The sequence below is a fragment of the Podarcis tiliguerta genome, assembly GCF_965153285.1.
Source record: "Podarcis tiliguerta genome assembly, chromosome: 7".
NCBI lineage: Eukaryota > Metazoa > Chordata > Lepidosauria > Squamata > Lacertidae > Podarcis > Podarcis tiliguerta.
This window is the reverse complement of record NC_139540.1, coordinates 55,403,371-55,428,644: the sequence shown is the minus strand read 5'-3', so window position 1 is coordinate 55,428,644 and position 25,274 is coordinate 55,403,371. Positions and strand designations below refer to the sequence as shown.

Sequence of the window (25,274 nt, the reverse complement as noted above, 5' to 3'; positions counted from 1 at the left end):
TTACAATTATAGCACAAAATTTCCCTCTTTGTGTACTAGACATTACTATAGATTATACACAGGGAAATGATTATTTGTTGGGCATTTATTTTTTCTTGGGCTAAAACCAATACTTAATTAATTGCTCACAGATAAAGGTATATTAAAAAGTGTTTAACAGCACATGCCTAGACCTTAATCCCTATCAAACTTTTAAACATTTTTATTTTCACAGATGGAGATCAAAAGGTAAATGACAATCGGGAGATACTAACTGATGCATATACGTAGCCTAGCTTGCTTCTGTTTTCTAAACTCAAGTACAAGAAATATAATGCCACTAGAGATACAATATGCATATTTTTCCTCTTCAAAATACTTGCAAGTCACTGTTTTATAGAGGAAAGCAGCAACTTATACAGGCATATGTTTTGAATACCTGTATAATATAGAGTAAAATAATAATACGTACTCGCACCCATATACAAAATGTTTACAAAATGAGACTCAGATTCCAATGGCTCGCAGTAGTTTCTCACTTCCTGGTTTCCCTTGGTGCATATGTTGTTTATGGAATTTTCCCTGGTAATATGGTGATCTTATCCACCTTTGTAATTTCTGTGGTTATTCAGTTATATATCCTCAGTGTCATCTAGGGATCTTGAACATTTCCACACTGGGGTGTGTATCTCAGGAACAGTAGTTCTTATATTATGAACTTTGATGTTATAATTATTTGTGGGAGATGCTGTTGTGAATTTATTTCATTACTGTCTATTATTGCTAAATATCCCCCCCCCTTTTTTTTAAACCCAGAAACCAATCTACTTAGATTAATGTATTAACATCACATACAATGGCACCCACTGGAATAACAACTACAACTCTGGCATGTTTTCCTGTAACACTTTGTTTCACGGGGAGGAAGGGGCAAAGAGTATATGTATGGGGGAATATAGTTTTGTATTCACTTTGTTGAAAAACCAATAAAATATAATTATATTTAAAAGGATGTATTCAAATTTCTCCTCCTTGTATAAGCAAACAATATGGAGAATGTTTCACTTTCCAAGTGGCTGTATGTCCACCACAGCAAATGGCCACTGACTGCATCCTTTGGTCCAGGCAAGTAGTAATTTGAACATAAGAACCAGTTTCAATGCATAGAAGTCCCCACTGCACATGATTAATCTTCATAATAAAAAAAAAGCACTGACCCAAAGAGCAACAATTGAAATGTAAGGTGCATAGCCTTATGTTATGTTTGTGAGCCCCTTTCATAGTTGGGGGGCCTTAAGTGCAGACAGTTCCTGCCTCCCCATCATCCTTTTAGCTATGTGAGCTATGCTCAGGGATGTTTGGATCAGGTGTACATGTGGTTATTTGAAAAGTATCAGCAGTAAAAACTAAGCACTGGTAAACACACATATTTTCTATCAGGCATAACTGTTAGATTAAAAGGTGATTATGACTATTAAATATAGTTCTCTGTATACATTTTGAAAGAAAAGCAAGCAAAAGTTCCTAACATAATCAACAAGTAAATTTATCAGGATGTTTCCATTTAGTTTTAAAAGAATGCAACTCTAACCATAGCTTCTTCTTCACATTCTTCTGAATTATTTATGCTTGCTCATATATTTTATTCATATTTTAAGAGAGCAAATCAGATTTCAACATCTTCCATTACAAATCATCTGTTTTTATGCTAAATCATCAACCATTTATTGTAAGCTTTCACACAAACTTCCATTCAGTGCATTTTTGTTCTTCTAAGTTAGTTTTCATCAGCCTCTTGAGAAATAATTCATATGAAACTAATACACATGTGGTGTCCTATATCTTCATCATTCAGTTCTTCTCAATCTGTTATCACCTACAATTTAGATAATCCAGGCTATTATGTGCTTTATTGTGCACAGAAAAATAAGAGTCTCAGTACAGCAGAAAACTAATACCACACACATACTTGTAATACAATAAAAACTATTAATGAAGTGAGCCAAGCACGAAAGTTTTTTTTTTCTTTTTACTTTACATACTCTCATGCTTTGCAGAAATGGTTAAGGTGTGACAAACTAGATCACTTTAACATTTGCCGTTTTCCTTGAAACAGCATAGCCATCACATCTAAATTGTCTCAAAAGCAAGGAAAGAGCTAGTTAATTATCATGAAAAAATGATATACCCAAAGCCTCCATGACTAACTTCAAAATTAGTACAGACTGTATTTTAAATAATCCAATGAGTAAATGTTTATTGTTGATTCTATACCTCTGCCACCATGCAATTTATTTTTAAACTAAAACTAAAACAATGATGTTTCTAAACTTATTGATTCTCATACACTGTCACTTATTGTCTTTAGACAAGAGAAAATTAAGACCATTTGAATTTCCAAATGTAAGTTAAAAGTAAGGGGACTTACAACACATCGTATCATGAATATATAAGATTTAAACAATTATTATAGAGAGGTTGTTTAGCTGAACATCTCCGTCTAACTTACAGGGAAGCATTTTGTAAGGATGCATCTAATTGTTTGCATAAGTCATGAAAGAACTAAATGATGGCACAATAATGACAATGTTTTCCTCTACAGTTCACAATAATAATTTAGAAATCACTCTAGAGTTATCAATAATGTAGAAAAACCTCCTCTATTAGGTCAAGGGCAACATTTGTTCACCTTACTTAAAGATCATTAAAATACATCCTTAATCATAACATGCAGTTCATTACAAATAAAATTGCCTTTGGTTCAATAAAACTAATTAAATGTAAATGGTATTGTTTACTGCTGTATGGATCTTTTGATATAAATCAGCAAGTCACCATTTATTGAAAATTACAGTGACCTCATTGCTGCTAATAAATTTCCGTGATCATTTAAGCCAGAGAAGAATATCCCAGAATATGCACAGTGCAGAAAGACACTATCCCACATATGACTATGAAACCAAGAAACCTAACCTGGGTGTTACAGTTCTTACAGCTCAGCCATCATTAAATGACTTGTTGAAATTTTAATTCTCTGATCACATTAAGTGGTTTTGGAAGACAACAAAATCTGTACTGATCATCTTTGGTGGTGTCATCTGTTCTTTAAGAAAGCTCTAAAGGTTTACCGGTTTATTTATTCTGGGTGTCACTGTGGATAAGGTTACAGTCCTACATTGATGATGGAACTGACAGCCCATGACAACACAAGATACAATCCTTTACATCGGATAACTACAGAAATCAAAATGAGTGACAGTTATGGACAGTGTATGTTAACTACATGACTATATTGCTTAGTCTACATCTATGCATGCTCTGTTTCTTTTCTTTTAACTACTACTTTAAATATTAAAAGGAGTGCAATTTCCCAATACTTTTAGGGCGCATGTAGCTGTATCCTTTTTTTTATTTTACGTGAGTTGTGACTACTTAGAACTAGTCTTGTTTAACCCATTTATTCAACAGAAGCTTGACTTTTACAAGATTTATGTTCTCTATATTAGTAACCTCATATGTTATCCCACAGGTCAGGGCTGAATCCTTGTTAGTGGCATTAAGAATGTACCTGAGTCCAAATTAAACCCTACTGCTGAGGGTTAAACATTTCCTGAAAGTTAAGCTTTCTGACTTGGAAAACCCACTTCCTAATTTTGATCACTTCTCCATTAAGGGGTGGGGGCACTCTCTGTTCTCAGGATCATGAGTAAGCATTTGGAATTGGTTAGTCAAGTGCTTCCCTAAGGACTAGGTCACTGGAGTTGTTGAGGCACAGAATTAAATAAGATTTATCTTGTACATAGGAGGACATGTGTACTCGAAAAGCTCTCGGACATCTATACTTTTGCTTGCTATTTCAGTGGATGAAGCTAGGAGACAGTAGGCAGCAACTGCTACTGTCTCTCATCAATGCTACATACAAGGTAAAAGATTAAAAAATGCCTTGCAAAAACTTTCACAGAATTACTGATTTCTCTAATGCCTGAGTATTTTATGTTCTGTGGACTGCAGGAGAAAGTGGCAGTAGGATGAGATCTTAAACAGGCAAAGCTGCAATGACTGCAGCGAGTGTGGACTGTAGCAGAGGTGAAATTATGAAGCATCTCCTCAGCCATTTTAGAAGCAGCCCAGCAGGTGGCATTCAAGAATTACTGTAAAACCGAATCAGCCCATCCTCAGCAAAATGCAATTCATTTGCTTACATGCTAACCAGGGAATCATACAATCGCAATTTGTGTGTGTGCGTGAGCACTGGGGGTTATACATTATTAAATATATATGACTCACATGAACTTTGGTGGCAACTATTAAACTGCAAGGATTTTGAAGCATTTCATATAATAGGGTTTAGTTAAAAATACACAATTTGAGAGCTTTTAAGTATCTTTGTTTTAAGAAAATCAACTCATCTGCCCTTCTCCTGACTCAGTTATTTGGTACCATAGATGCTGTTCAGGACTGCAGCATCTCTCTCAGTCACAGACACAATGTGATGTGCAAAACAGAGAGGGGGGGGGGGTCACTCTCTGTCATTATTCCATTCTCCCACACAAATTACCCTCTAAGGTCATTTAACAAATTTTGGCGATTCCCGTGACAAATTGTCTCTGAGGTATTTGCAGTTCTTGTATTTGCAGCATGGTTGTACTTGCATATACCTGATTATGTAAAATAACCCTACCAAATGAATGCTGTAAACATGGCTCCCATAGTTACTACAATAGCTACTCCAAAAAGGGTAGCTACTCCAAAGAACAAAAATCCTTTGGATTCAAGCTACTGCATATATTTCAAACAAATATGAGTTTCAAACAAATAGCAGCATCGCTATAGCTGCACATTATTGGTTTTATTTCAGAAATAAACCTCAGAAATGCATTTACTATTTACTGGGTTAAGCGTCAATACTATTCTTTCACACTAAATAAAAAGCAGAAACTCAAAGTAGCAAATACATCAAACTTTTAAAAAAATAAAAACTATATTTTCAGCACAAACTGATGCATATTTTATTCAAAATGGAGTCTCACTGTTTTCAATGTAACTTACTTCTTAGTGAGTGTGCTTATAATTTCAGCCTTAATCTAATTTGTTGATTTCAACTGTGGATTTCATCACACAGGTGAATAGAGCAGACCATAGCTTATCTTGTTTGAAGGCACACCTGGGTGACTATAGCTGTTAGGTCACAGAAGGTAAATAAGAATGCTCTAAGTTATTTTCTGTTAGACTAATGTCACAACTAACTGGAAATAGCCACTGAAGTCCCTACTTTCATTTAGCCAGATATTTCCAGCTTTATGGTACATATTCTGTATTTCAGGACCAACACACACTGTAGCTAAAATCCAAATTGCACATGTCTAGTGGTATTTTAGGTTTTTCCCTTTGAACTCATTCCTCATTTCACCTTAAGAACTGCTTTTGAAACTTCTTCCAATTTCAAAATTATTCAGCCATGAAGCATGGCAGGGATGCTGCCTGAGAAACAAATCAGATATCCCTAGGATAACATGTAACAACTTGTACAGTTTGAAATTAAAATATTTATATTCTACTCATTCCATGCTTGAGCTGCCTTACAACCATAATTATGAACAGCCACTATTTATAAAAACAAAAAATACAAGTAAGCAAACCATTAGAAAACAACAGTTTTTATATACCAATTCTACATTTTCTCTTTGAAAGACCACCTTTCAATATGAAACAATAATTCTTGTCATATTTCCTTAAGCACCACTTTAAATTGAATTGCCCAGTCATACAGTAACAGAGAATATAATTAGTGGGTCTCCAGTAAATGCTGCTACTCCAACTTTAGTGTTTTCTGATTTTATATATACTTACTGTTTACGGAAAGTCAATGTTATGCACATACAATTTTTTGATCTGGAAATTTTAAACACAACTTCTTTATAACATGTATCTGCATAAGGCACAGTGAAAGAAGTGAAATGTATAACTACAATGCTTACCCCTAAAGCTGGCAATCTCTGTGTGCAACTAACAGCAACTTTTAGTTTCCAGTCTGTTTCACCATCTAGCTGATCAGTTCGGATAAAACATGAACCTTAAAAATGCAAAAGAAACAAAAACATGACAGATGTTTTAGATCCCATTAAAATGGAAATGGACATAAACTATGGAAGCGTTGCTTTTGAAATGTCTTACAACAATGTTCTTAATTCTAGTAGGGCACAGGGAAACAAACAGGAAGATTCCTATAGACACAGTGCAAGAGCCAAAGGCATGTGTATGCAAAGTTTTTCTTGAGTTTCCTGAACCTTTTTAAACTTCACAAAGTTAACATTTTAGGATTCTCATGTCTGACTTGCCTTGGTAGCCAGCAAAACTATATGGCTTCCCCTGCTCTTCCTTCAACTCAATAGAGACGGGCAAAGTGTTGTCCCTGCAGTTGTGCTAGACCACACATCTTCAACCCTTTCAGACCCAGGACCCACTTTAAACCCAAACATGCATTTGGGGACCCATTTCTTAATCTTTTGCCATGTATTTTTTGGTGGTAGTGCTCCTGCTATGACCCACCTCGGACCACGTCACAACCCACAAGTTGAAGAGCAGTGTGATAGAGAAGCTATTGCCTTCAGAGGGACTCTGCTTCTTGAAGTCACTGCTTTCAAACTCCAGTGGCACTATAGGCATGAGCTTACCGCCTTTTTTTCAGAGCTTGTGAGCGTTGTGCTTGCATTCGCACTGGGCTTTTGAAGCACTCTGAAGCAGAAGAATCTCTTTGAAGCCTGAGCACTCTGAAGCCCATGGTAAGGTCAAAGACAAACACACTCAATTCTCACTTTGTGCTTTTGTTAATACATAGACTTACTCCTGGTGAATGTATCAGCCAAGGTTTTTCTAGAAAATCAGTTTTCCAATATAAGGACCAACCAGCAAAAAAACTTAAGGGGAAAATTTTCATTCTTCATGCACTAGCTACATATTAAATGAACTAAGGATGACCAGCACAAACTGACTCTGTGTGCTTGGGCAATTGGTTGAGCCACTGGCAGCCAGAGGCTAGATCCAGTGGGCTACCAGCTGGTCAATCCTGCTGCAGGAAACAGACTATATCAAAAACACAAATCTATTGTGTAATAATCCTAGTAGTCAACTCTAGTTTCATCTTGGAAAATTGCTGCCCAAAATCTGCACTGGCAAAAATCCATCTTCTCTCATATGGCTTGAATCATTTTACATTGCCAAGTAAATGCTCACTTGTAGCCTGATTCAAGTGTCAATTTCTCAGAAATAATGGGGAATGATGGAATTAAGAATGGTGTGTTCAAGAACGAGATTAAATCAATACATTTTTGGTGCCTCAAAGGTCCCTGATGCAAGTAAAATCTAACTAAACCAGCAATTTAAGACTGAACGGACCTGAAATTATAACTAACCTAAAGGTGGAATTTTCACACAATACTCTCTCAGAAGAACTTACAGATGTCCAATGTCTACACTATTTTATAAAACATGAAAGAAATAAAACTTTTTTTTTAAAAAAAAGACAATTTCATAAAGTACTAAATTTCAAACAATGCTATATAAAACTTTGGTTCACAGCTGAAAACTACACATGTCCTAAAAGACGGGCCGAGGTCTGTATAAAATAATTAACTACTTCTGGAAAATCCAAATATAGTAAGCATTTTTCAGACATAGCTATTGAAATTGAAAACACTGTAAATAAGCATAAGACAACGTGAGAATGCCACACTCCTATAGTACACTCTAATCAACAGTCTATTTTCCATCATACTTTCCCTATACAAGACATTTCATGGTTCTCTTTACCCTTCCTGTCAATGGCTGCTCTCATCCATCAATTTCATTTAGAATTATACTATAGATCAATGCAGTTCAAGACCAGTGTGGCTCCTGTGAATGGTTGACTGCACATATATTCATTTAATAGAGCTCACACTATGACATGTATTGGCCAGCTGCATTTCCTCTCCACTTCAGCAGTTAATTTCATCAATAACTTATCTCATAGTCCGTTTCCCTTTTATCCAGAAAAAGAGACTGCTTTGTGCCAAGTCAGCTTTCAATAGTGATCACTACAGCAAAACCTAAACAATAAAACGTCCTCCTATCCAGGCATTTTGAAATAATTCTTTAGTACTATTGGCAAGACTTTTCAATGTACCAAGACATAGTAATTCTTAAGTTTGGATAATGAAAGTTCAAAGGGATAAAAATTAAACAGGCAACAGCAAAGAACACATAAGAAATAACTAACTGCAGTTAATTGGAATACTTTATTAATAATTTACATAGGCTGAGTTCACACATGATGTTAAGCCAAACAATGGCTTGGCATGAAAGAGCAAATATGCAGGTTCCTGGAAAAAAGAAGCTCATGGTCATTTTGTCCCTCCTGCAGTTCTGCTGTATTCACATTGCTGTAAGCCAAGCCCTGGTTACATTTGAACCTGGGCTCATGGTTTAATAAACCATGAGCTGTAAGCCATAGAACAAACCTTGACTACATCTCATGATTTGCCTGGAGCTAAACAAAACAACAAGCCTGGATTCAGATGTAACGCTGAAACAAAACATGGCTTAGCTCACAGAAGCACAGGCAGGCAGGCAAAGAGAAAGAGCAAATATCTTCCCTTTGAGAACTCATGTTTGCTTGTTCTTGCTAAGGCATGGTTTGATAGTGTTACATGTGAACCAGGTCATAGTTTGCCAAATTGAAACTGCAGTCATTCACAGCTATGACAAATAAACAATTCCTTAAACTTTAGAAATGAGAGGTGAAAATAATTATATTTATTTATATTTATACTTATTTCCTTGTTTCTAATCTCATCACCTTATTGGAACCACACTTTCAAACTTTTCTCTATGACTACAAGGGTTTAATTTTTAGTTTCATTTTTAACATAAAGAATCCAATACAGAAATAAACTAGAAGGAAAAATTGAAGCTCCAAACAAATATTCTTTTTTTTTTTACCGTACATCTCTAGATGTCCCACTTAAATGTTGCATAATTGGTGAAAACTGGAAGATATTAAGACTCTAGCATTAATTGTTGTCTAGTATTGATTTCTTTTGATATCATCAACTATGGCATCCCTCTGAGCTGCTTATCTGGGTTTTGCTTGGGAGAAATGGTGTTATGGGAGTCCTAGTTCTTCTTCCATAAGTGATCTTAGAAGGTGGTGCTGGGGCTTATGGGGTGTGTCAATTTTCCTCCTTGCACCCTATGATTTTTAACATTTACATAAAACCACTGGGAGAAGTAATCTGGTGGTCTGGGCTAAAGTGTCATCAGTATGCAGATGACATTCAGTTCTATCTATTTTTAAAGACTTATATTCCACTCCTCAATACAGGTGATCTTGGGGTGGGCCAAAACAAAATATAACACAATAAAAACAAAAACAAAATAGAATACACTTTAAAAACAGGCACTACCCCTCATTCAAATAAGAATTAGCCATCCTCTGAACCCAATCAGTCAAACCCCCTCAGTCACTCAGGACTATCTGGGGTTCTCTAACACATCAGAGACCACTATATTTGTCATTAGTACAGTCAATCATTCTACTTTTCAAAGCTCTGAGAGGTTTACATGGGACTTCTGTTTATCTAAGCACTGATGTTATCTGCACACACTTAATAACATTGCATAATCATTGGTGCTCCCAATCCACTCACTAGACCACTGCTACCAATACCAATCTGATCTCTCATCCTCCAGTATTATGCACAGGCTTTGCAAATAAGTTCATCAGTAGCCTGTCTACTAAAACATGCATGAATTTACAAGAGAAAGTCAAGAGCTACATGACAGCCTCTCATTGCTGCTTCCCCTTTACAAAGTTTAATAGATCAAAGACCCATATTAATAAGACATTGCAAAATGAACCTTCCAAGATTTCCAGTGGTCAGCTGACCTGCTCATGCTGATCAAAAGAAGGGTGGAGTAGGTAGTCTGTGTCAGTGCATTTTCATTCCTCCACTTCACCCTAGCCTAGAGTCAGAGACATGGTGCAGCTAGCTAGCCATGCAGCTTAGTTTACTTCCATCTGATATCCCCCCTCCCCAGTGTGTGAACTATAGGAAGAATAAGGGGAGCGGATGGCACTGTGGTCTAAACCCTGAGCCTCTTGGTCTTGCTGATTGGAATGTCGGCAGTTCGAATCTGCACGACAAAGTGAGCTCCCATTGCTCTGTTCCTCTGTGTTGTACCCAGCTTCTGCGAACCTAGCAGTTCCAAAGCACACCAGTGCAAGTAGATAAATAGGTACTGCTGCAGTGGGAAGGTAAATAGCATTTCCGTGTGCTCTGATTTCCATCACGGTCCTTTATGCGCCAGTAGCGGTTTAGTCATGCTGGCCACATGACCCAGAAAGCTGCGGACAAACGCCGGCTCCCTCGGCCTGAAGCCAGATAAGCACCACAAACCCAAAGTCGCCTTTGGCTGGACTTAACCGTCCAGGGGTCTTTTACCTTTTACAGGAAGAATTCAAGTCTGCCACTGAACCCAGAAAGATGAGTTATAAACAGGGCTACAAAGCAGCAAAAAGATATTGAGGGAAGAAAATGGAAGAATAGAGAAAAGTGTGTGTAAATAGGAAGCCACCTCCACAAACAGCAGAAATTTCTGTCAAAAGTGTGTCTGTCAAAAAATGCTTGTGTATGCAGAGAGAGGTAGCATAATGCTCTGCCCCTTCCCTTTGGCCAATCTTGCCATGACTGGGCAAGGGATGGGATTTTAGTTCTGTCAAAAGAAGTTATGGATGAGACTTGAGCTGATCCTATACAAGGCAAATTTCTCCCAAACTGGGATTCAAGGTATATGCTGGTCACCCTTCAAGTTGAAGGAGTCTTTTCCATATTGGCATATTTTTTGCTTTCCCTGGAGTAGTCTTTCATATGATGTTTCTACACTAGCCTTGTCATATTAAGAAAATAAAAGTCAACTCCTTAGGAGATACCAGCCCATTCCACTTTCAGAATTTTTATCTTGAAGCAGGACTGACCATCCAGTTTTTGCTAAATATAGAATTATTTAGTATTAGCTGGGTAAGTCATTTGACTCAGGAATTAATGCTCAAGGCAGGAGGTATAAGAAATAAAGAACATCTTATGAAAAGCAGAAAGTTGCAAGCATTATTTTTATACAGAACTCACAGATAAGATACATTGTTAAACATTAATAAGAATAAATGATTTGCTGAGACAAAAGCTGAATATTTTGGAAAACTTCAATTAATAATTTTGCAATATTACAAACTAGCTGCAAATAAACACAAGGAGAGCTGAATATATATGTAAAACTTCAATTAAAATGGGGGGGGGGGCAACCCCAAGCTAGATAAATAGTTGTTTTGTCTTGTGTTGTACCTAAGGTAAAATTATGTACCTAGGGTAAAATTATGCTCTCATTTTCTCTTTGTATTAAAGCTATAACCATGATGCTTTAAATCAATTATTCAGAAAGCCACAAATTTTCAACATGATGCAACTGAGTAAGATTTGATTTACTTTTTTTTAAAGAATGAGATTATGCTAACATGTTCTCCTTTTATGCCACCATGCAGCTAAGGCTGTATAAATAGAAGCTATTCTGTCTGTATTCTCTCTCAAGTGTTGTGTCTGATAAATTTTTCACAAATGAGAACATTAGCTACAACTAATGCCAGTTAAGCCTCACCAAAACTGAATTATTAAATCTTCTTGCCTATATCCTGTTACAGACTTCTTATGAATACTTGATTTTATTTTGTATAATTGACAAGACTTGTCAGGAAAGGGTGGTTTTAATGGCAATCAAATTAAGATCAACTGGTATAAGTGTCACAATGAAGAGTCTGTGTCAAGTGCTGAAGAATTAATTGATGGGTTATTGAGAAACAAGGCATGTGAAGCTGTCATAAAGTGTTGTAATATTAGCAACCTGCTTGCTATGAGTCAGAAACTAAGACCCGGGGTTTTATGTCTACACAGAACAAAAGTTTATTTTAAATCATTTATATCACTATACTGCAGGAACATTTTAAGCAGCTGACAAGCTGAAGAGCACCACTGAATTGACATGTTGGGGGTACAGAACTTCATTTACTATATTCAGAAGAAAAGTTCAGCTTTGATAGCTTACGGTAAAAAGGAACTGTAATATATGACAAATATTTATGCCATAATGTTGTCACACTTGGGACACAGGGAAAAACATATTGACATTTATAAGAGATTGATGAAAATTAGTTCTAAAGCATTAATTTTTCCTAATACCACTGAAAGAACTATGTTCACTCAGGAGATATTTGATCTGAATTAAGAAACTGATGAAGCAATTGATTAATTGGAATTTAAGCCATCAGTCACTGGATCCATCAACAGAATCATTTACATTCTAAACAATCAGCTTATGGTCCAATAGGATACCATGTATTAATACACAGTCAATATGATACCCCTGAACTCATCACAATTCCTTATTGACAAGCACACAGATGCTTTTAATCCAAGCTTGATCACGCTGCATATATTTTAGGGGTCTTATATTGACTCTGTACGTTTTAGGAATTTTTATTTTATTAAATACATTACAGAATTATTTTGCATTCACTGAGCATCATCCAGAGAAAAGGAGATATTTAAAGCATCTGCCCACGTTCTTAAATTCTAATTATACAATTTATATCCTCTTTAGAAGTAGAAGCACATCCCAAACCTTCCTTTTCTTGAAACATTTAAAAAATCAAAAGGGTTAAAGCAAGCAAAATCATCATGTGCAAGCAATGAATTCATTTTAAAATTACATCCCATTTTTGAGAATCACTGAAAACAGGACAATTGTGATAGATATAATACTAACTAGTTTAAATTTATATACTGGAACTAATCAGTTGGAAGGGACCATGAGGGTCATCTAGTCCAACCCCTTGCAAAGTAGGAATCTTTCATCCAATGGGGGGGGGAGTTCCATTATGCAAGTTGAACTCATTGTACTGACAAAATGATTTAGCTGGATTTCACCCATACTTATTAAGTAATACACAACATTCATTTAGCACTGACAGCCTGGGCTCCTTTGGGTGGAAGGGCTGAATATAAATTTGATAAGTAATAGATATAGTGTTTGAGCATTCAAAACATTGTATATATAGGTTGGTATTTAAGTGGCAGGTGTGATGTTCTACACAGAGTTCAGTTCCGACTTAACAGTGGAAGTCCCTGCATTGCCAAAATACTCCTCCCCACCCCTGCCCCTCACCCCCAGCAAAAAAAGGTTAAGGGCCCTCAGGTCCAGTAAATACCTGATGAAGTGCCACCAACAGTAAAAAAAAAATGCACACCTCTGCATTCTGGCCCTTATTCTTGTGTAAATCTTGCAACATCACTAGAATATGGGCGAAAGACACCCCCATATTGCAGCTGAAGGGCTGAGCCTGATAAAAATTAACTTGCCTAAGACCACTTTGCAATTCATAACAGGGGCACGCTTTAAACCAAGGATTGTTTTTCCTTTTCAGCTCAGTCTTGGCTACCACACTACACTAGCTCTTTAAGTATTAGCATATTAAGTATACTATTAGTATACTTTGTATTAATGCTATTATTCCACTTGAGTTTATGTATAAAACAATAGGTGGAACACATAAAAGCAATATTATTCAGTGGCTTGAGATAGGTGTCAAAACATTGCTAGCCTGAGTTAAATCAAATGTTAAAACTGGAATAGGAGCTGAGATACGGGAACAGATTAAAGTAGTTTGGACAGATTGTTGGCAGTCACTCATGCCCTGAAGATAAAAGTTTATTTGGCCGTATGTGCAAAACTTCACTATAGTCATTTGTCATTCTCTGTAGCAATGCATTTCCCAAACTTTCTTTCGTTTCAAGACAGGTAGGTTTTAAAATGTATGGTTTCTAAACATAATAGATATTTCCAGAACACGTGCCACAACTATTACAGCCTTATTATTCTGTAGCAGTGCTTAGAAAGAGATAGGAGGTGACACTTGAGTTGAACAGCTGAATTCCAAAGTGATACCACATTTTCTGTGCAATTTCAGAGGTTCAAAGTGTCAAACATCCTTGTGCAAAAAGCCACAAAACACTTATCTGTAATTAATTATAATGTATAAATGCACAAAACAACTAAGTAACATTTTTAATGAAATGTAACAGGTCTTCTTTCAGGTTACCTGCTACAGTACTTAACATAATTCTGTCATTTCTATAAAAAATTGGAGGCATAGCCAGTAATATAAATTCAGCAGTGCCGTTAATTTGAGAAGGCGTAATCTAAGAAGACATAACTAACTACCCAGAATATATAAAAAGCAAAAGTAGTTATGTTGGTCCATAACAACCCCCACCCCCCAGCACCACAATCCACAGGTGAGCAATATCATACAGCTACCTGTTAAGCGTATAAACACAGGAAGACACTCACCACCTCCTCCTCCAGCACAGTCATGGTGAGGAGGAAGTATGCAAGCTTCAGCTTCCACTTTGAATTCTACTAAATCCTACCAGAATTTTTTATTCTTTTTAATTTTTGTAGAATCACTTTTAATTATACCAAAATTAACCAGTTTGTCAGTTTTGATGACGCCTGCTTAAAAAAAAATATATGTTTAGGCAAGCTCACCCATGTATGCAATTTTAACATTTAAAAATTGCTGATTTTAGTTATATTTTGGTAATTTTTATGTCAAAATGTTTTAAGGTTTGATTTTATCTGTATTTTAAATGACTATCTTATAGCACTTTGTGCAAACTTCATACAGATTTTTGTCAATTAAGCAGGGTATAAATCTTGGTTAAATAAAAATAAATAAAATTATGATGCAACAATGTGTGGTTAAGTGAAAGCTTCTAAACTACTCCTCACAGCTGTACTAGAAGAGAGGGGAGGGATGAACATATTAGCCAAGGTTAATTAACTATGGCTCAGCATGACATCTAAACACAGCCACTGTATGAATTTATCACATCAATGTAATATACCAACAGTGTAATCTTATGTATATTTACTCAGAAGTATTTGCCATTGATTTTAATGGGGTTACTCCCTAGGAAGCATTAGGACTGCAGTGTAAGACTAGAATTCAGAGCACTACAAACTAAAGGAGCAATATCTGTTGCACAGTTCCACAAGTAAACAACCAGCTTTTGTATAATCTGTATGCACTAGAGGCGGAGGAAGCGACAAAAGAGTCCCAAGCTAAGATTGCCAACTACCAGGGCACACGCCAATTCCTGCTGGGATACCACCACAGTAGTAGAGCTAAAACAGAGGCCTGGCTCTATTGCCAAGATGAAGGAGACATCAGCTCCTACCAGGAAGAGACAGGGAGTGTGGTCAAGCAGAGTTCCAACAAAGCCTGTAGCCACTAGTTCAGGGATCAGCAAACTTTTTCAGCAGGGGGCCAGTCCACTGTCCCTTAAACCTTGTGGGAGGCCGGACTACATTTTGGAAAGAAAAAAAAAATGAACGAATACCTATGCCCCACAAATAACCCAGAGATGCATTTTAAACAAAAGGACACATTCTACTCATGATTCCTGAACCATCCATGGGCCAGATTTAGAAGCTGATTGGGCTGGATCCAGCCCCTGGGCTTTAGTTTGCCTACCCATGCACTAGTTCATAAGCAAGCCAGTCACCGACAATGAGCATCCGCTCTCAAACAACATGGGTTGGGGGGGGGGGGAGAGATGATAATGGCCTCACAGGCCCTTCCATCTTAAATTTAAGAAAAAAAAGCTGGTATGGCAGCAGCAAAGAGTGGATGTGGCAACTCCACCCCACCACATGTAGCTAAATTGTGCATTGTCTGTGCAAGGGGTTACATATCAGTTCACGGAAGACTACATGGGCATGCAGTTTTATTTTCTCCCTGCCAGGTTTGCTGCCTTGTACAAAAGACATAGCTTTTATACAAATAGAATCATGATCCTCTCTAAAGCTGTATAAATTCTTTTTATTTTAGATCAGGTGTTCCTATCTACTTAAAAAAAGAAAAAAGGAAAAAAGCAGAACTACAGAATCAATCCAAGAGGATCCATTTGAAAACAGCAATAATATAAACTTTCAGTTACTATAATCACTAGTGTATATCCCTCACAAAGCATCCACAGAACAATACCAAAAAATATCAACATACCTGTTTTTTCTGAAGTTCTCAGAAACACCATGTCAGACGGAATTCGCTGATTCTGTTGGGGGGGGGGAAGTACAGCATGTTTGTTATATATATATATGTTTGTGTGTGTATAGAGAGAGGGGGGCATTTAATTCTATGGGTTGAATCCCATATAGAATAGAATCATAGAGCTGGAAGAGACCACAAGGGCCATCGAGGCCATATAGTCATTGTGTTCATGGAACAGAATTACCCCCTCCTCTGTGTACCCCTGAACCCATCCAAATCTGCTCCAGAAACATAATGACTTGGTTTCCAACAAATACATTCTTTATTTATACAAACTAGTAATATCTCAATAAGCAGCAGTTCTTTAAATGAAGTATTTTATTTATTTATTTGTTTGTTTGTTTGTTTAAGTGCAGCACAAGAAAAGTTTGGGGTCCAAAGGGATGTGAGCTTGCTTACACAAATCCCTTTGCCTCTAAAGCCATCACTGGGTCCTGCACTAGGCTGAATTGAAGCAAACTACTGTAGCTCAGTAACCATCTGACAAGCACACTAACCTGGATGGCTGGGGGCTAGCACTTGGGCATTAATTTTTACTGCTCTCTCTCTCTCTCTCTCTCTCTCTGTGTGTGTGTGTGTGTGTGTGTGTGTGTGATATTAGCAAACTTAAACCATCACTTTATGGTCTACATATCCCTTAAAAATTATGTCAATTGTCCAATGGTGTTTCAATTCTCTTCCCCTTCTTTTCATTTTTTAAAACTATGTTTAACTTGCTAAACTATCAAAATGCTAAAGCTAACTGGGGTTGATTTTGTCCTTAGCAACTAGGATAAAGACACCGTTAGCATTTTGCCCATATCACAAGATCCACAGTTACAAATAGCAGACATTAAGTACAGTAAACATCAAAACAGCAGCACTAGTTTACGCTATCACTTTTCCTCAAACAGCCTTTAAGAATCAGGCATTTTAGACTGAGAACCCCCTCTGCACAGTGACTTTGATCTCTGATCAAATAAATAGCCTTGCATCGCTGCTGTAAAGTATGTGTGTACACGCACACACAAAAACACAAAATGATGGGAAATGCAAACCTTTAGCGTTCTACAGAGAAATAACAGAAGAGCTTATTCCAACATCTAAGAAAAGCAAATGACATGAGAATGAGTGTAGAATCTCATTTCACTCTGTCAGAATTTTTTAAAAAAATACTGAAATTTTATTGCATATTCTAAAACCGTCCAGATCCTTCCTATGTTGAGCAAAAAGTATTTTTATATAGTAAGGTGGAAAGAGAGGGTACAGAAAAAATATAAATCTTACTGAAGAACATGAACTATATTGTATATTCAATACTTGTGAACCTACTATCTGCAAAACTGAGAGGAGAGGCAAAAGGCAACTTCAGAAGTCAATAAATCATTCCTTAAATGACAAACATAAAATCAGATGTGCTGTCTTTATATAGATTAACTATACATCTTTACAACTTCTCTTTTAATGTTGACATAAACCTTTTAGTCACATCTCAGGTTACTAGCGTTATCCTTTAAAACTGTTGCCCGTTAACAAGCTGAAGCTTTGACAAAAACGCAGCTCTCTCACACACCACCAGACATAATTAATCTTACCATTCTCATTACAATGGCAGGATACCAATAAAAACAAGTTCTCATATTTGTCAGTTATGATTATTTGTCTTTGTAACAAAAGTAAATATTTAAAATTATAAAGTCCTTCATACTGACAAAAACGGTTGAAAAAGATCTACTTTAGATTTGCTAAAATGAAATAAATAAAATAAGCCCTACCAATTAACTCCAATTAATTATTTGGGAGCATATCCGGCTGCAACATTGCTGGAGCTATGCAAGTGTGTGGACCCAATCGCCCTGATCACCTTTGGGCAGGAGATCATTGCAAGTTTTATGTAATAACAAGGAATTATCAAGATTTTAAATGTGTTCTCTTGTATCCTTTGTTCAGGGTTATGACTGGATGAATCCCAAACTGGAATTAAGATTGCCGGAAGAAATATCAACAACCTCAGATATGCAGATAACACAACCTTGATGGCAGAAAGTGAGGAGGTATCAAAGAACCTTTTAATGAGGGCGAAAGAGGAGAGCGCAAAATATGGTCTGAAGCTCAACATCAAAAAAACATAGATCATGGCCACTGGGCCCATCACCTCCTGGCAAATAGAAGGGGAAGAAATGGAGGCAGTGAGACATTTTACTTTCTTGGGCTCCATGATCACTGCAGATAATGACAGCAGTCACGAAATTTAAAGACACCTGCTTCTTGGGAGAAAAGCAATGACAAACCTAGACAGCATCTTAAAAAGCAGAGACATCACCTTGCCAACAAACGTCCGTATAGTGAAAGCTATGGTTTTCCCAGCAGTGATGTATGGAAGTGAGAACTGGACCATAAAGAAGGCTGATCGCCGAAGAATTGATGCTTTCGAATTATGGTGCTGGAGGAGACTCTTGAGAGTCCCATGGACTGCAAGAAGATCAAACCTATCCATTCTTAAGGAAATCAGCCCTGAGTGCTCACTGGAAGGACAGATCCTGAAGCTGAGGCTCCAATACTCTGGCCACCTCATGAGAAGAGAAGACTCTGTGGAAAAGACCCTGATGTTGGGAAAGATGGAGGGCACAAGGAGAAGGGGACGACAGAGGACGAGATGGCTGGACAGTGTTCTCGAAGCTACCAGCATGAGTTTGACCAAACTGCAGGAGGCAGTGGAAGACAGGAGTGTCTGGCGTGCTCTGGTCCATGGGGTCACGAAGAGTCAGACACAACTAAACGACTCAACAACAACAACAATGGGCGATATCCAGCAGTGCCTTTTTGACTGCAATGGGCTTCTGACTGTGCAACAGGACTTTCTCTTTTTCTGTTTTCCCCTACAGCCTCACTGTGCACCTTAAAAATCTGCTCTGGAAGGTTGGCGTACCTTCCAGAGCAGATGGAGGGCAGGCTGCTGGCATAACATTAGATAATGCCCATTAACCACCTATTCTGCTTGAAACCTGCTCTGTGGCAGGAAATTATACAAAAAGCAAAAACGATAAACCGGGTAATACTTTAAGAGCTCTTATCTGTAGCGTGTGTGTGTCCCCAATCTAAAAATATTTTAAAGTACCAACCTTTTCCACTATGATGAGATCGCCAACTTGAATGTCTGAGCTTTTAACTTGCACTTTACCTTTAAATAAATAAAAAATAAGTCAACATACGCAATAATCAAGAAATCACAGACACATTTTACTCCTATGCTGACTTTTGTGGGAGTTTTTTTATCAAATAAATGTTTTTTCCCAAAACCATTAAGAAGCTTACTTAAATACAACTAGCTTTAAAATAACTGTAACATCAATATAGAATTAAATCTCTGGGAGAAATTTTGGAAGAATTATTTGAAATTTACTGCACGCTATACACTGTAAGAGAACTATATGAAAATGATTCATAGATAGTATTTAACTCAGAGTCGATTGGCTAAAATGTACAAAATGTCGAATCGGATTTGTGTTCGAAATGTAAAGAAGTAGAAGGAACATTTTTTCATATGTGGTGGGCAAGCACATATTGGGAAATGATATATAATGAGATGAAAAAATGTTCAAAACAAAATCCCTCCCCCCCAAAAAAAGAGCCTTCATGGGCCATATTTGACAGGTGGGCCCAAATAAATTATGATGTCAAGTAGAACCAATCTTACCCAAAAGCAACATTTGGTGCCAAACACAAACCCAAACAACTAAACTGACTGATTTCTAGCAAAATGAGTTCCACTCGGGAATTCTGATGGAACAGTGAGATGAAAAACCAATTTGGCACTTGAAATTAATTTTCTTCTGCAAAAAAGCAGTTCTTGATTGGTGAAATGGCTATTAACACCAAGAAAACATATGCTTTTTCTTCAAAAATTAATTAATATAAATTATAGTAAACACAGCATTACTCTGAGTGTCACTGGAAAGTCAGGCGAGTTAAACATTTAAATGAGAAACACCTATTAATATGGGAAGTCTTGAAATTCATCTTCCTATCTGATAACCTAAATTTGGCATCCAGAATACAGCTGACACCCAAACTTATCTCAGATACTATTTATTCCCAATCATCCTGTGAACATCTTGCATGTCTACAACCTTTGCTTGAAAATTACAAAGTATCATGCACTTAATGCATGTATCCCAATTCTAAATACTTGTGTTTTTACTAATTAAGTACCATACTGGGTGGACCCCATCTCCACTTCTGTGAAGTATTGCTCATTGGGGGGGGGGATAGCACTCAATGCCTCGTGATGTTGGTCTCTTGAGTTATTCTCAGAATATGCCTTCCTGCCCCAAAATTCTAATTTCTCACAACACGGTAAGAGTTGGTGTTATGAGAGTGAGACTTCTGTTTTACTGAAAAACTTCGGTAAAATCATGTATTATCAAACTGCTGCTCTGAAGTACAGAATGTGTAAATTTATCCTTCATAGCATAGTGCACTTTTTTATGAATGCGGTAATAGGGACAGTTGTTTCCAATGCAAATGTACAAATTCAGGTAAGTTTTACCCTATGCCCACTTGTTTGCAGGGGGGCTGGTAGAACATACTTCAGCAATAAAAACGATAATTTAAAACCTTAAGATGTCTATAAACAATTCTCCTTTGACTATTAGAACCAGTAGTCATTTGATAACATTTCAGAAAACATACAAATTATATAATATTACAACTTTGGAAAGACAATTTGAGAAAAACATCAAATGCTTTTCACTGAATAAATTATTTTTGCAAACTATTTTTTCCTTCTAAACACATCTCACTAGCTAAAAACACTCTTCACCATCTGTGTAATTGCCAATAAAAAAGTCCAAAGCTGTCAGAAGTGACTGCATATCGAAGCTTTATAGTCCACCAAGGCGCAAGCCTTTGCCTAAAGCCGTATTGTGGAACTAGAACACAATTAAGTGTCTATCATAATTCATTACACTTGAATGGCTCAAGAAGATTGCAGTGGAGTTAAATATATATAATCCTAGTCTATGAATGCCAACAAAAGATGTCCACAAACAAGGTAAGCAAAATTATGCAAATGCTGTAGTAGAAAGAATGTTAAGCCTCCTTTCAACATTTCTCTTCAAGATACTGTCTCTGTTTTGGCTAGTTAACCTGGTTCAAGTAAATAAATCAAAAATCCAAAAATGTGCTTATCGTCAAAAAAGCTAAACCCCCGGTTGTTTTCGAATCTGCATCCTGTCCTTCCAGCTCACAACAAAATTATCAAGGAGGTTCACATAAAAAGAAGATGACAATTTTCTAAAACAAGCTGTTATATTCATGCAAAGCTCTGAAATTTTGGGTCAAGAAATTGAAGCAATGGGAGATCAATAGAGGAATTAGGACAGGAGCAAATAGAAAGCAGTAATTGGTGAGAAACTGACCAGGTACTGAAGAATAATAAACCTACTCTTAGCCAAGAAACGTCAGTAACTGTGACAACTGTCACATTTTAGAGACGCAAAAGCATAGTGTCACCCAGAGGGGGAGATATTAATAGTCATGCCATTGTAGCAAGGGTATTCCAGTCCAAATGATTTTGGAATCTAGGACACTCATTTTGCAGATTTAATAAATAACCATACAATTGATCCCAGAATAATGGATCACATGAGTGTAAACTCTTGGGCGGGATATATCATATATACTTGAGTATAAGCCGACCCGAATATAAGCCAAGGCACCTAATTTTACCACAAAAGACTGGGAAAACTTATTGACTCAAGTATAAGCGGGTTCACCACACCACAAACCTGGTGGTGGCGGCAGCGGCGGAGGAAGAACAAGCAGCCCAAAAGGGCTGCTTTCAGGCTGCTCATTCCTCCGCCGCCAACAGCAGCAAAGGCAGAGAAGGAGGAAAGAGCAGCCCGAAAGGACCCTCACTCGAGTATAAACTGAGCGGGGCTTTTTCAGCATAAAAAATGTGCTGAAAAAGTCAGCTTATACTTGAGTACATACGGTATGTACCTGTCAGTAATAGTGGCTGTACTTCCATTTTAATCAGAAGAGCCATGGCAACAGTACTAAGACTGTTCAAAGAAGTTACTGTACTGCTTAATGCTGTAACTATTAAAATAGCTATATTGATCTATGACTCTTTGTGAGACCTATAGCTGGTACAGCATATACTAAATGCCCATTAATTACAATACTACCTATACGATGTGGGGGAATGCTGGAGTTTCATATTAAAGACAGCCACAAGGAGCACCTTCCAACATACAAACTGCCCCTGCAATAGCTGCATTCCAACATAACAATAAGCTGAGAACCTTGGTTTAATAAACCATCCTGTACATGAGCTGATGCACCTGGTCCAATCACACCCACTTTGATCTTCCCTTCATGCAAATGAATATACAAACCACAAAGAGAATAGCTTAGCATTATGTCTGAACTGGAACAAATAACTTGTTTCACCATGAAAAGCCATGAGAACTAGCCAGCCTTAAACCAAGAGTTGCTTCTTTATGAATCTTAACTTGTTAGGGAGAAACAAACCACAATCCTGGGTTTGGACATAATGTTAAGCTACTCCCTTCCCTGTTTGCTTACCTGCTTGTACAACCAGCAGTGATAAGGCTGCGTGTACAAGCAAGCAGCTAATACACAGTAAGGTCTATAAAGCCAAGTTTCTTGGCTTATTGGTACATGCGAACATGGTCACTGAGGAAATGCTGTCCGTGCTACATCTGTCCTAGGTCAGACAGACATCACTAGACTTCACCCAATACCCTTAGTAAAAACAGCGTGCACACAAATGAGCTGGGAATTGGGAAAGCATACTTCTGCTGGTTTTTTCCAGAAACATGATTGCAGGATGGAACTCTCATCATCAACAAACTTGCTCAGTTCAGGTGCACACCAAAAGCACAAAAGGAGTGGGGACATAAATTTAATAACTAATAACAATAAATAATAACTATATGCATAAGAGACTGATGGGGGGTAGAGGAGAAGAGAACTTGCAAGCGTCTAGGCAAGGAGCAGAGAGGGGGAAATACTCTCTCTTCCAAGGATGGCATAAGTAGAGGACTATAAAACATGAATTCCCGGCATTGCCTTTTAAGAACTAAGGCATGAACTTCCCTTGTTATGCATCGTGAGGTTATGAAAGTTTATGAAAGTTTTACAAAAGATGCCATTCCAGGGGGAACAAAATTGTTTTTAAACAAGTGTGACCTTCCATTCCTTTGTACTCATTTGCAGTCATTCTTCCCTCCATCTGCTGTTATTTCAGAACAAAGGAAAAGGGAATGCATCACCATTGCTGAGCCATTGCCAAGGCAACGGGACCAATGCACCCTGCCTTGCCATGCTTTGGTAAGTTGCACTGCTTGCAGTTCTATGTAGCAACTTTCACCCCAAATAAGTTATTGTCATACAGTGCTGCATGGGACTGGTTGGAATAGAAGGGGGAGAGAGGCTGAAAGTAATGTACAACAGATGGACAGAGTGCACATTTGGATACATATTTGACTAGGTATCCATAGACACATTCTGCCCCTACTAGTCAAATGAGCAGAACTGGGTTGTGTATGAGGGTGTTTTCCAACATGCAGAGAGGGAGAGCAAGCCTACATGAGTGTTCTACCCTGAACTGGCCCATTAGAAGCCACAAAATCTCCTGCAATACTAAACTATCCTTTGTGGTGATCAGAAGGTTTTCAGAAAGTGGCAAACTAAACAGTAACATAAAAATGAAGCAAGCCACAATTAAGAGATGATAGAAAATCTCTACATACAGAAAGAATACTCAATACATGGAGCCATGAAATAAAGAAAATAAGCAGTATAAGCTTCAACAAAAGGCATTGTTTGATGGAAATTTATAAGCAGAGTTTTAGTAAATAGTATTCATTTTTGTTCCAAAGGCTAGCCATGGATGATTGCATATGGATGATTGCATATGGATGATTTCAATGTATACATAACAGAGGGAAAATGGAATGTTAATTATTGTTATATTAAACACCAAATAAAATTAAAATCTATTCAGCAGTTTTACCAAATATATTGGCTTATTCCATGAGTAAGATCAACACAGGAGAGAAATGTATGCTGTATTTAACATAGCCTTTTGCCTTTGATAGTTTCATCTTTGAAGAATCTAATGCAGACATGACCAACCTTTGAGTTAAATGCAATCCATGACTCATACATTGTTTATTTCAGGTTATAATGCCAGCATTTTAAAAAGAATTTATACAGAAATTTGGCATATGTATTTTATGTGTGATGAACTCATATTCTTCTGCCTTATTCAAGTGGTAGTGATTAACATATAATTTCCATCAGTTATAGCTAGTAGTAGTCTTGTTAGTTTCCCTCAGTAAAATCTACTAGGCCAGCATAATTTGTGAGCCACTGCACTGAATGAAACCCACCAACCATGTATGGCAACCTTCTATTTGTTGCCTGCCTAGGATTACAAACACAGGAGATTGTTAAGCACCGAACAGGCCACAGTATATGCTAATAGGCTGTGTTTTTTGGGTTGGCCATAATTTGGAGGTCTTGTTTAAAGAAATAGTACTTCACACAGACCAGAAAATATGAATGCTATTCATGATTCACAGGGAAAAAAAGTTTGCCAACCTCTTATTGTAAGCTTGCTATATAATTGAGAGTTCATTTCCTTGTCTCGCTGGTAACGACGAAATTCATCAACTGCCTCTCGTAGCACTGTGACAGCCAAAACAAATCCCTGTTTAAAATATAACAAACATTTCCCGAAATGGAAAATATTTCTATTAAAATCCACAGATAAGAAAAGCATGCGCTTTATATTTCATTTTAGTAGGACTGTTTGGAGTTTTGTTGTGTGTTTTCTTCCCTTTTGCCAAGGTCATAGTTATTCCAGAACAGCTGAGGAAAATTTGAGACATAGCCAATGATTTCTGGAAACATTTCCAAAACATGTGATAAAACTATTGAACAGGCTCTCATCACAAGAACAAAATATAGTACCCTCCACTCAAAGCTATTTTCAGATAAATTCACATCTAAAAGGCAATGGGATGGTTCATATGCAACAACAAACTGTGGGTGTGTAGCTGTGTTAACAGAGCTGGTAGAA

The 25,274-nt window shown here is 37.2% G+C and overlaps 1 protein-coding gene across 13 annotated transcripts in view; it reads right to left on the bottom strand.

Annotated features, from left to right (window-relative positions):
• Positions 1-25,274, bottom strand: part of ATP9B (ATPase phospholipid transporting 9B (putative)) — a 113,178-nt gene that overhangs the window by 63,445 nt on the left and 24,459 nt on the right. For 7 of the 13 annotated variants that reach the window (XM_083449146.1, XM_083449141.1, XM_083449147.1 and 4 more), the window contains exons 5-8: positions 24,794-24,902; positions 19,282-19,340; positions 16,133-16,184; positions 5,958-6,052 (exon numbers count right to left, since the gene is read on the bottom strand). In XM_083449146.1, the coding sequence (XP_083305272.1) occupies positions 5,958-6,052; positions 16,133-16,184; positions 19,282-19,340; positions 24,794-24,902 (315 nt within the window). The remainder of the gene's footprint in view (positions 1-5,957; positions 6,053-16,132; positions 16,185-19,281; positions 19,341-24,793; positions 24,903-25,274) is intronic. The other 6 variants (XM_083449145.1, XM_083449142.1, XM_083449144.1 and 3 more) reach the window with 2 other exon arrangements.